Below are 11,272 nucleotides of genomic sequence, written 5' to 3' on the forward strand. Positions count from 1 at the left end.
ATAAGTGTGTTGGGTTCTTTTTAGGTGCAAAGATTTGCTGCCCGAGGGTTCGCTCTACCGGGGACAGGGGCCGGTTTTCCATCCCCGTCCAAAAGGATGACGGATGCAACTCTTTTCCAGTGGTGTCCATAAATATTTGAACCAGATGTAGCAAGTACCAGAGTATGCAGAACACTACATGTAAGCGATGCAGACAAGACAGTTTGATGGTGCAGGGGTATTAATCAATATCGCCTTAGGCAGCCTTTCTGGTAGTGGCCATGCCTGGGGGTCAAGGTATTTTTTGTGGAACATGATCAATTCACTGCCATTTGGAGGGAACACTATACCATGGCTCCCAACTAACTGTGCTAAACCGCTGCACGTTAACGCACTAGCAATAGGGCTGCGTACACTTGTATTACCAAGTTGCATATATGGGCCTAAGCATAACAGGTAAGTTTCAGCACCTGTACCAGTCATTCAACTGTACTTGACAAAGTAACGTGTGGTCATCAATGATGATAAAAGCATGAATAAGCAGTTAACAGAAAGTTTATTCAGACAGAAAGAACATAATTCTATATTATACACAGTTTATAAAGAGTACCCCAAATAGGTTCAATGCCCAGAATATGATTGTTATCATCTTTTTTTCAGTCCTAAATGGATATTTGTGGTAGGAATAACAAACCTTTAGTAACGAAATTACGGTAAGTCAAAGGGTTCGACATAATATACTTGAGCGTAATAGTTGGGTATAGTACCAGTACACTGATGATAATTTTCCTGTATTTTGAACGTAAATGATTATTGCAGTACTGCACCAGTACTGGGCACTTGTATGTAGCCCTACCACACATACACGTACATGTACATGTACGGACCAAGGCAGAACCTAAGGACTGTAATGTTGGCACTACACCCTCCTGACAGAAAAGGAAATAAACACTGCTACACAGCTGCTCATGTTCAATGTGTTTTGCTACCTATGAGGTTAAGTTCAAGTGGTGTCTCTTATCACTTACATGTTCAAATTGATGTTGTCGACTTTCAACTTGTGGATAGCTAGGACTACATTTTCTAATTATTACAGATCAAAGTATTCTATTCATTGATGTCACATTGGTGCGTGACTGTGATTCCTGACATTTTTGCTGTGGTTTTATGTTCACATGGTTTTGCAATGTATGTTCATGTTCACCAGTGTTTCTATTAATGTCTGATGTCAGTGACTTTAGCTGAAGTTGTAACCACTGTTACTTCATTTTCTTCCTATGACCATTATTAAATCATTGCAAATAGTTACATACAGTGTGAGGCACCCATAAACAGCCAAGCCATAAGTTACACACTCTGGTGTATTTGGGTGGAAGAAAAAAACCTTCCCAATAAAGTGCCAGATTTTATCATCATTACCATGATCATGAGTGATTACCACCTCAACTAGATAGTGGACTGAAACAGGACTTAGTTTGTGTGTATGCACATTCTCGGGCCATACTTTGCATAAATGTGATCCGCATCTTCTTCTACCCATAACTACAAATTACTGTCTATCTTACAATGTACAAGATAACACAGCTGAATAAGATTAACTCTCTTCTTGTTTGTATTTAAAGCTTCTTAGTGGATCTTCTTTTCTCTTCTGAAAGACAAAAAATCTCTTTTCAGGAATAGTTACATAAAACATAATAAGACAGCAATGAATTCCTGCCGATTGTGTATGTTGTCTAATCATTAGGATTTCTGAAAAATTGCATAGTATCAAACTAGCTACATGTAGCAATTTGAAAACAAGGATTTCATTAACGTAATGTTCCTATTCTCTCGTGTTAGAAGGAAGAAGTGACTTCATTTATGCTTTTTAAAACGTTCTTATGAATATTGATAAAAGCAAAAGTGATGTCAAATCTGTTAAGACAAAATGGACACAATGAACAGCTGAGCTAATCTTCTGCTGTTTATGGCAGATAAGAAAGATGCTATGCACAGTAAATTTTGTATTTACAGGTTCATTATACTGGGGAAGTTATCCTAGCTCTTTCTGTCAAAAAAATTATCATCCTGTCCTAAGGACTGCGACCTTTTCCAGGCCAGCACACAAGATGGCTGAGCAAAAACAGCCAGGATTCGAACTTATGTCTTCTAGGTCCAGAGGCATGATCACTAACCACTGGGCTACATATACTAAAGATGAATTTTGCAACTCATTGCTGACAAGTCAAATGTATGAATGAGAAAAGTTGCACCTTGTGTCTTTTCTGCTCCCTGCGCCCTCCCTGGAACTGTTGAGGTCTCTTGGTGATCACACTACTGTTGGACTTCATACTGGGAGGCACTGTCATGGAGAAAAACACATTGTAAGGATGGTGTGCCCCCTAGTGTACACATGGAAAACTGCAGGTTTTATTTGTTGCCAACAATGTATTGGAAAAAGGCATAAAAGGCCTTTAATGACCTAAAATGTGATTTTCTATCCAAGCATTAATTTGTTAAAACAAACAATAAGATCACATACTCCCTTGCCACACAGTGTTATGAGCAACAAAAAACACTTAAAAGTAACAAATCAAAAGTTGAATAACTGAAGGGACTACCCAAGAGATTAATAAATAAGAAATAAATAAATCAGAGTACATCATTAAACTCTTAGTCATAATGTCAAAACTCTTCCCTGACTTTCATACTATACACAGATCAAAGTAAAAACACATTTCATGAAATGCTTTATGAAGAATTAGAAAAGGATGGAACTTGAAATAAAATTGCTATCCCTGCCAGGTATCTTGTAATATGAGTAAGCCACGATACCAAGGACTATACCTGGACGATTCTCTGTGGCTCAACGCAATTATAATGGGAAACATGCAGCGTAATGTTTACAGGCTTAAGTTTGTTACCTCCATGAAAATAGAGGTATTGTTTTTGTTGTGTCTGAGTTTGTGCCTGTGCTTCTGGACATTCTTGGTCAACTTCAGAAGCTATTGATGGATTATGATGCTATATGGTACAATGTGCATTTATGTGGGTACATGTAGGTCTTGTTACAAATGCAAATATACCAACTCTACGGTAATACTAGTTCAGCTGATAACGGATGCACAGTAACACTAGTTCATCTCACAACCGATATACATGTAGGTTACCCACGGATAAAGGTGAACTAGAGTTACATAGACACTTACTTAAATATTCGGGGACATTCTTCATGTGGGGTTTGACTTTAGACGCTGCCAGAGCCTTGTCATGTCTCAAGACTTGGAGATCCCTTGGGTTGTCTTCAAAGTACGACTACAGGCAAGGAGAAATAAGTCTTCCTTAAGAAAGCCCATACATCAGTGGCCAACTTTACTAAATTATATGTGTCAAACAAGATACATGTAACCTGAGATTAAATGTTAAATGCTTGACAGAAAGACATACTTAGTTTTTAAATGCAATACGCAGTTTTTGTGTACTATTTTCATGCATTACGTTTACACAACATTTAGCAAAAAAACTGAATAATTTTTATGACATTATGTACAATGCACCATTTCCTGAAAACAACATATTCCTGTTCAAATCTATATTAATGGTGTAATGTCCATTTGTACATTAGTTAACTAACCAGTATGGTTGCAAAATGCGAATTTTTTTTCTGTCATGTCTACAAGTCATCTTCTACAAGAACACATGGAATGGGAATGGGTCTACATTTTCCATACATGTTTTGAAGAACCGTCTACTTTTAACTCACCTTCAGCTTTTCAGAGTTCAAGATTTCTGATCTGATCTCTTTTAGTCTGGCCTCCCGCACATTCGTCTTGGTGACTGAACGCAGAGCATCCTGCAAAATATAACCGATATATACAGCTTTGCAAAACAAGTAGCTACATATGTATTTTGGCTGTTTTCATACATGCACACACACACGCATATACACACACACACACACACACACTCATTCATTCACATACACAGATGCACACACACACAAAAACCCATATATAGTGTCACACACACACATACACTACTCACACATGCAGACACACACACACATTACTCACACACACAGACACAACAGTTAGACCTTGATACTGATGAATTTTGGTTACCTTTGCCCTATATCTGAAGCCCTCAATCTCCTCCATTTTAAACCTGTATGGTTTGATGACAGGATCGTCTGTGTCCCCGGACAGCGCAGTCTCAGCCTGCTGCAGCAGGGGCAGCTCCTGTGCTGAGATCAGGGACAGCGCTGTCCCCTGGCTGTCACCTCGAGCTGTCCTGATCACAGGTTGGGTGAAAAGACCAACATTTGAACAGTCATAATCTTCCTATAATATCATAATTTTACTTCAGTATAGTCACTCAAACAAAGTATGTTGACATAGTAAATACCGGGGCTATGTACCAGAAGTTTTAATTTAATGCCCTCTTTTGCACATGCCTCACTGAAAGCAATACCACAGATATTTTCAACGAAGGAAAACAGGGTTACCATCTATTATGGATAAACTAAACTTTAACTAACCAACACTAAAATTGACTGGCACTTACCGCAAATTTTCGGAATTCCGGAAGCTACAGTAGACGGGTGGGTCCGTCGGCCGAAAATTTGGGGTAAGTCCCAATCAATTATAGTGTTGGTTACTTAAAGTTTAGTTTATTCATAATGTCATTTACCAACACAGATGAACTTTCATACTAAGCATGACCATCTCACCTGCCCACCCTGTGGATGTAGGAGTCCACCTGTGTTGGGAAGTCAAAGTTGATGACGTTGGACACAAACTGGAAGTCGATGCCACGAGAAACTCCATACTCCTTGTCTTTCTTCTTCTTGCTGAAAACAAAGGCTGGCATTCTCATGACTATAAAAAGAAGTCAACTAAATTTTATCTAAAAATAAGCTTTCAAGTGTACAAATAGGCTGGTGTGTTACGCCGAACGGCGGTTATACCGGCTATATAGATACAGATACAGAAATGTACCATCCAATGTTTTGCAAATAAGGCACCAACTCCCTGTTTCTTTCAAAATTGATTTACCTGCTACTACTGTAAGAAGAGAAATCTAACTGTCAATTCACCTTTACCCTACCACATAACAGCACCTTTGCTCTCAAGCTATAAAAATGTGGGGGTCCTGTACAGTAGCAACCCCAACAAAGAGAAGAAAGAAGGAAAGATGCACCGATACAGAAGAAAGATTACAGAGAGAAAGCCTTTTTTCTTCCTTTGTATCACAGTTAGTTGACAGTAAGTGGAACGCAGCAGTTTAAAATATTAAGTACAAGCTGCCAAAGACCAGACTGTAAGGTTTGACCCACTCACACAGGGAATTGGACACCTAGATGTATTGATAAGTGCAGTTGGTTCTTTACATGCTTGAAGTGTTGCTATCCTGAAATAACAGGACCTTGAGCTCTATATCACATCTGAAAGGACCTTCCCAACCAAAGCTAAGTAATCATCTGAGTCAAGTTGGAACATTCATGTTAAATGCATTTCCCAACATTAATGTCTGCTTGGGATTCGAACACCAGAGTCAACAAACCTAAACACAAGACCAGCAGTGCCAAAAGCTTTCTATTTAAATACAAAGACACGTCCCACTCACAATCTCTTGGCCTTCTTCTTGGCTTTCCCTGTCTTCTCCTTGCCACCGGCATCCTCTGCATCCAGTGCACTCTCGTCTGTGGCTATGACCAGGTTGTACAGGCCCTGGTTAAACTGGTTCACTATGTGACATCTATGATAAATACAAAAAAAAAGGATAATCATTAACATCATTGCACAACATTTGATCTGTTAATGTACATGTACATGTAGTTGAAAATACATGGGCAACATAGATTGCAAGTACAGTACGTTTTTGACATACTTGCTGTATTGACAGTTTATATACTGTTCCTGCCACTTACTGCAAACTTATCCCAACCATCAACTGCCATTCTGTATTTCCTTTTAATTATCTTGCTACTATTGTTTCACATTTTTACAATGCAGCAATTCTATACAACAAATGGAACTAAATCCACAGTTAAGTGCTGAGCACGGCAACTAAACAAGCATAGCAATGTCAACTTTTCTTAAGAAGTAGTTTGGATCTCCTTGTAAATTCTTCTGATGTAAACACTACAAAATACCATTTTAGATACCTGAGAATTAATTCTTGATGCTATGTTCATTTACATAAGTGAAGACACGTTTAAAAATAAAACAAACGATACAGGTTACCCCAAGAATAAAGGATAGCGTTATGTGGGTTGCTACTATGTAATTGTCCACTTACCTGGAGGACACTGGGAGTTCCGAGTTCAACACACATGCTGGGACTGAAAACTGTTCTAGAAACAACTTCAACCTGGGGAAAGAAAAGTTGGAAGTTTCTATGAGATTTTCAAACACAATTTTCATAAATACATGTACTATACCACTTGTATTTTTCTTTGAAATATAATCATTCATGTTGTCATGATACAAAACTGCTGCCCATATTTAGTTTTTCCTTATCTGCTAATTTGTTTTTTTTTTTTGCTTCCAGTTAGCATCTTGAAACTCTAATCTGTATGTTAAACAATGATACTCTCTGAGTCAGTCAAATTCCATTTACAGACTGAGGAAGACCAAATCTTCCTGCACCTTTGCATCAAACTTATCTGTTGTAAAGATTGAGAAACTATGTCCTGATGCTACCTCTACAGTAGTTTGGCAGTTATCATACACCACACAATATTTTGAAAGAAAGAAGGCAATGATAATAGTCCCATTGTTGAACGCCAGTTAGTTCTACATCTACACCTACATCCCAATAGCAGGGCTCGAAATTCATTTTTGGGATTAGGACTGGTGCACCGGTGCACCCAGCTTAAAAAATTGAGTGCACTAAAATTTTTTTGGGTGCACCACTTAAGTTTAAGTCAAAACCTAATAAGACTTCTTATACAACTACCACAACAGACATTTTTATTATCTTTCTAACACTTAGATGTCAAGAATATGATTTATACAGTGGATTCCAATTATTCGTATTACGCCTTTTCGGATAATTCGGGTAATTGCATAGAATTGCGAAATCCCAAACCATTTGCCATTCATTCTATTGTATAAGGCTTCGCAGAATTGGATAACCCCCGGTCTCAAACTTCTGGTTTTTGGATAGAATTACGTCAAATTATAGCGAATAAAATGGGAAAATATACGCTAAAACTTACAAAATGAGGCCAAAATTAACCAACAACTGTATGTCCGAAGGCATTTAATCATGAAAAGGACCGTAAGATAGGTAGATTCCACCGAAAATCTTGCCAATGCTGCTGCGGTAGCGTGCGAACATTGGTTAGGCGCCATTTTGATAGGTTGCCGCAAGGCATGATGGGCGAACGTCATGGGAACGTCAACACGCTTTTGAGTTCGTATTTCCCCTTCAGACAACGTCTAAACTTGGTTTACCCTACAAAATGTGTTTTTACATATCCACTGTCTCATTATTGAGCTGATTTCGGCTGCACTACGTAGATTTTTACAGCGCACGTAACGCAACAGGTCAATGAACTGTGATTTCGCAATCAGCTGCATTGAATGGCCGGATATCTCAAGCCACGCTACGACGCCATTTTAAATGTTTTGAAAGTAAAATTTTCCGTCTTCCACCGCGAAAGACGGCGTCGAGTTTAAAATTTCAGCGTAACTTGTGGACACAAGATATAAATAAGGGACTGTACGATATTTATCAGGGGGGGAGGGCCATGTTAATTTTTTTTGAGGTGGGGGGAGGGCCATGTTAATTTTTTTTAGATAGGGGGAGGGCCATGTTAATTTTTTTGAAAGAATTGTTTATACTCTTTTTGTTTTGATATCTTGACATGGCCCTAAAACTGTTAAAATAAGCCTTCTGAATAGCCTAAAATGCAAGAGCTTCTGGGGGGCTTTGCCCCCCTAGGCCCCCCAAAGTGGCGCTGCCCTGGACCAGAGTTCCCGCCAGGCATACGTCATTCCGTCTACAGACTTATTTTTTTCTGGAAAGACGCACTCGGCTTGGCTGAGTTTCCCAAAATATTTAAGTTACAAAAGCGGTGCACGGTAAATATGTGAAGAATCCAAAACTATACACTTTATTTTTTATTTAAAACATTTCTTTTGTTTCAAAAAGACAAAATTTGTGGCAGAAAAAGGGGCCGCAATATTGTTGTCAAGTGTCGATCGAGTCGGCTGTGCACTGGCATTGGCGTCCGTAGCACATGGCGCGGCACGCCCCCCTCCCCAGACGGACTGTCGATCGCAGCGCCCAACACGTCTCTTCTGGCTACTCCTTCAAGACTACACCGGCACTGATCACTGCCAAAGATGCAGCAGATCGCCCTCCTTCGTATAATGTATAACGTTCTTGGTCTACTCTACTCTATGTAAAAAGAAATCCAGCGGTGAGCCAAAGATTTCACGCCGAAAACGGGGTTAGCTGAGGTCGCACGAAACAAACGCACGCTTGTTGAAAATGACGTCGCGGCCTTGTAAAACCCGACCGATTCGATAAATGATAAATTTGAGTAAAATCATCGGGCAAAATAGAAAAAAAAACAGTTGTGATGGCGCCGTTTACTATCCTCTGGAAAAAGTACTAGCATTTGATGCGGGAGGGCGCAACATTGATCGCACGAGGTAGGCATTCTTTTAATATTCAATGCCGGAAAAAAATTGGCAGGATTTTTCCATGGGCTGACGAACTCACTGGCTAGAGCCCTGTTTGGAAGCATCAAAACCCCAAAATTTTCATATAGACATGACTGGACAAATAATAACCGGGCCAGATCACGGACTGCTGATTCCCCGAGCTTATAGTTATAACGTATTTTTGGGGAGAGGGCGGACGTCGATTACTGAAAAACGGGAGTAAAAAAGGCAACCGGCATCCAATCTCAAGGGCATAATTTTCCTCTCAAGTTGCAGGAAATTCTGTTTTAGAGGGTTTGAAAATCCAAATTTTCCCGGGGGAGCATGCCCCCGGACCCCTGCCCCGACGTTGTGAAAAAATCCTGGCGCGAACACTGGCGCCCTTGTGCCCTGACGTCTATATTAAGACTATTTTATCGTTTGTTTTTCTACCTGTTTAATGATGCCTGTCGGGGGGAGGGTCATGTTGATTTTTTTTAGGTGGAGGGGGAGGGTCACGTTAAATTTTTTTGAGATGGGGGGGAGGGCCATCAAAAAATTTTTTGATCCGACTTCCAATGCACCAGCCCTCCCCCCCCGATAAATATCGTACGGTCCCTAAGAAGGTGAAGAGTTTATCTCTCCAATACGTACCGTCATTTTGCTCAAAATTACGAAATCAACATAATTTTTTCCGGCATACAAGCGGAGTTGTGTTTGCCTTTGTTGTGGTTCATGCTCTCGGCAGTGCGAGTCAAGCGTATTTTTCTACATGTTCATTTAGCCACCGACTTAAAAATATTTATTAGATTTATCAGCGCACGTAAATTGTATAATATCGGAACGTATAATTATGTAAAGCTTGTAACTGGAATCTGTTCGATCTCTTGCTGGCTATTTAGTGATGTTGTAGATTCAAACAGCTGACGACTTCCATTCGTTCAAAACCTGGTTATTAATAACTACTGCTTAGACTACTACTGCTCTAGATGAACAAATGTCTGATTCAAAAGTTTTGTAAATGAAGTTCCGTATTGTATGTGTGGTGTTTGTGTCTTGCGTAGTAGTAATCCTATATTTGCCCCCCTCCTGGCTCCCTTCGGGGCGTTAGTGGCCCAACTTCGGACTGTTGGATACTTCGGACTATTGGATAAAATGCGCTGACAAATGAGCTATCCAAATAAGCGAATTCCACTGTATTAGTATACTTGATATCTTTACATACATAAACCTAATAAAATATTTGGATGCACCCTGTGCACCCATAGAAAAAAATTGGGTGCACAGTTCCAATTTTCGGTGCACCTGGGTGCACATGCACCCAGTATTTCGAGCCCTGCAATAGTGTTGACAAACATGAAGCCTTACCTGTAACACCTGTCAATAGAGTTGACAAACAGTATGGTCTTGCCCCTGACCAGTCGGAGCTTGAGGAGGGTGTAGATGATGAGAAACTTGTCACCCTCCTCACACGTGATGTGATACTGTGTCAGTCTGTCTGACTCGGGCAGCTGAGACTCCTCCAGTTTCAGGGTGACCGGGTTGTGGAGGATCAGCTTCTTCAGGGCTTGGACATCCTGGTCACAAGTATTGGAAAGAAAATTTTAATTTTAATCTTTTCTTAAAAGATAAATTTCTGAACAAAAAAGGACAGTGATCTGGAAAAGTTTTCGCTCGATAAACAATTAAACTAGTACTCTTCTACTGGCCAAAACGAAGCAGACAAACACTATGTACACCGCAAGAAGGCAGGGGGAGGGGGCAGAAGATCTACTCTAGCCTTGTGCTCTTGTGAGACTAAGTCATTCCGTGAACAAGATTTGGAGTTACATGTTTATGCCTTTCAAACTGTCATTGAGTGAAGAATATTCTATGAATTATTGAAGTCTAGTGGCCTAAATATGTGTTAAAACATTGTTGCTGTACTCATCAGTACTTTGTTTTAGTATTTATTGTTTGATGTTACATATGCTAAGCTACTATGACAGCTATGCTGGTGCTTTCTACATACAAGCATGTATACTGATGACACTCACCTCACTCAGGGTTGCAGACATGAGAAATGCCTGATAGATCTTGGGTAAGTGTCTGTAACATAAGAAGCCATGGAGATATCATTTAGAGCTACAGGTTGCATATTGTTTAGATTATGGTTGGATTGCCATAGATTTTGTCAATATTCTTTAGAAAAGCAAACAAAGCAAGTAACTCAGAATTGAGTGTAGTCACAATGATGATGCACTTTTGCATCATCCTTAAAGGACAGCATCAGAAAATTTTCAATTCTTTATTTTCCAGTAGTTTACTCATTAAAAAGTTGATGTACGTCAATTTTTACATTGATCCGCCTAATATGACCCTGTAGACACGTTTGAACTTCGCGCTCTCCTCCTCTCCCCGCCGCGCTGGCCGATGACGTAATGGCCTCGTTCTGATCGTCTGAGATTGTATGACGTCACGGATCAGAAACTTCTAGCCAGCCATTTTGCTCGGTGAACCTCGGTCCTCTCAGCGGTAAATAATCACCCCGCCATTCTGGAGTTCAGTTTGTTGTTGTTGAAAATTACTTTCGTGGACCTGTAAGTCGCATTGTGAGCTGTCTACGAAGCCATAGTCCCCGGGAGACTGATTGTATCCTCCTCCTCTGGTACGGCGTG

General features: G+C 40.0%; 1 protein-coding gene across 1 annotated transcript in view; it reads right to left on the bottom strand.

Annotated features, from left to right (window-relative positions):
* Nucleotides 1-514: 514 nt before the first annotated feature.
* Nucleotides 515-11,272, bottom strand: part of LOC118415009 (probable ATP-dependent RNA helicase DDX56) — a 17,755-nt gene continuing 6,997 nt past the window's right edge. Inside the window, exons 7-16 of the mRNA XM_035819380.1 lie at nucleotides 10,652-10,703; nucleotides 9,984-10,192; nucleotides 6,259-6,330; nucleotides 5,584-5,715; nucleotides 4,688-4,807; nucleotides 4,080-4,248; nucleotides 3,722-3,811; nucleotides 3,168-3,273; nucleotides 2,232-2,320; nucleotides 515-1,627 (exon numbers count right to left, since the gene is read on the bottom strand). Coding sequence (XP_035675273.1) covers nucleotides 1,574-1,627; nucleotides 2,232-2,320; nucleotides 3,168-3,273; nucleotides 3,722-3,811; nucleotides 4,080-4,248; nucleotides 4,688-4,807; nucleotides 5,584-5,715; nucleotides 6,259-6,330; nucleotides 9,984-10,192; nucleotides 10,652-10,703 — 1,093 coding nt within the window. The 3' untranslated portion in view covers nucleotides 515-1,573. The remainder of the gene's footprint in view (nucleotides 1,628-2,231; nucleotides 2,321-3,167; nucleotides 3,274-3,721; nucleotides 3,812-4,079; nucleotides 4,249-4,687; nucleotides 4,808-5,583; nucleotides 5,716-6,258; nucleotides 6,331-9,983; nucleotides 10,193-10,651; nucleotides 10,704-11,272) is intronic.

The sequence above is a fragment of the Branchiostoma floridae genome, chromosome 4 (assembly GCF_000003815.2).
Source record: "Branchiostoma floridae strain S238N-H82 chromosome 4, Bfl_VNyyK, whole genome shotgun sequence".
Lineage (NCBI taxonomy): Eukaryota > Metazoa > Chordata > Leptocardii > Amphioxiformes > Branchiostomatidae > Branchiostoma > Branchiostoma floridae.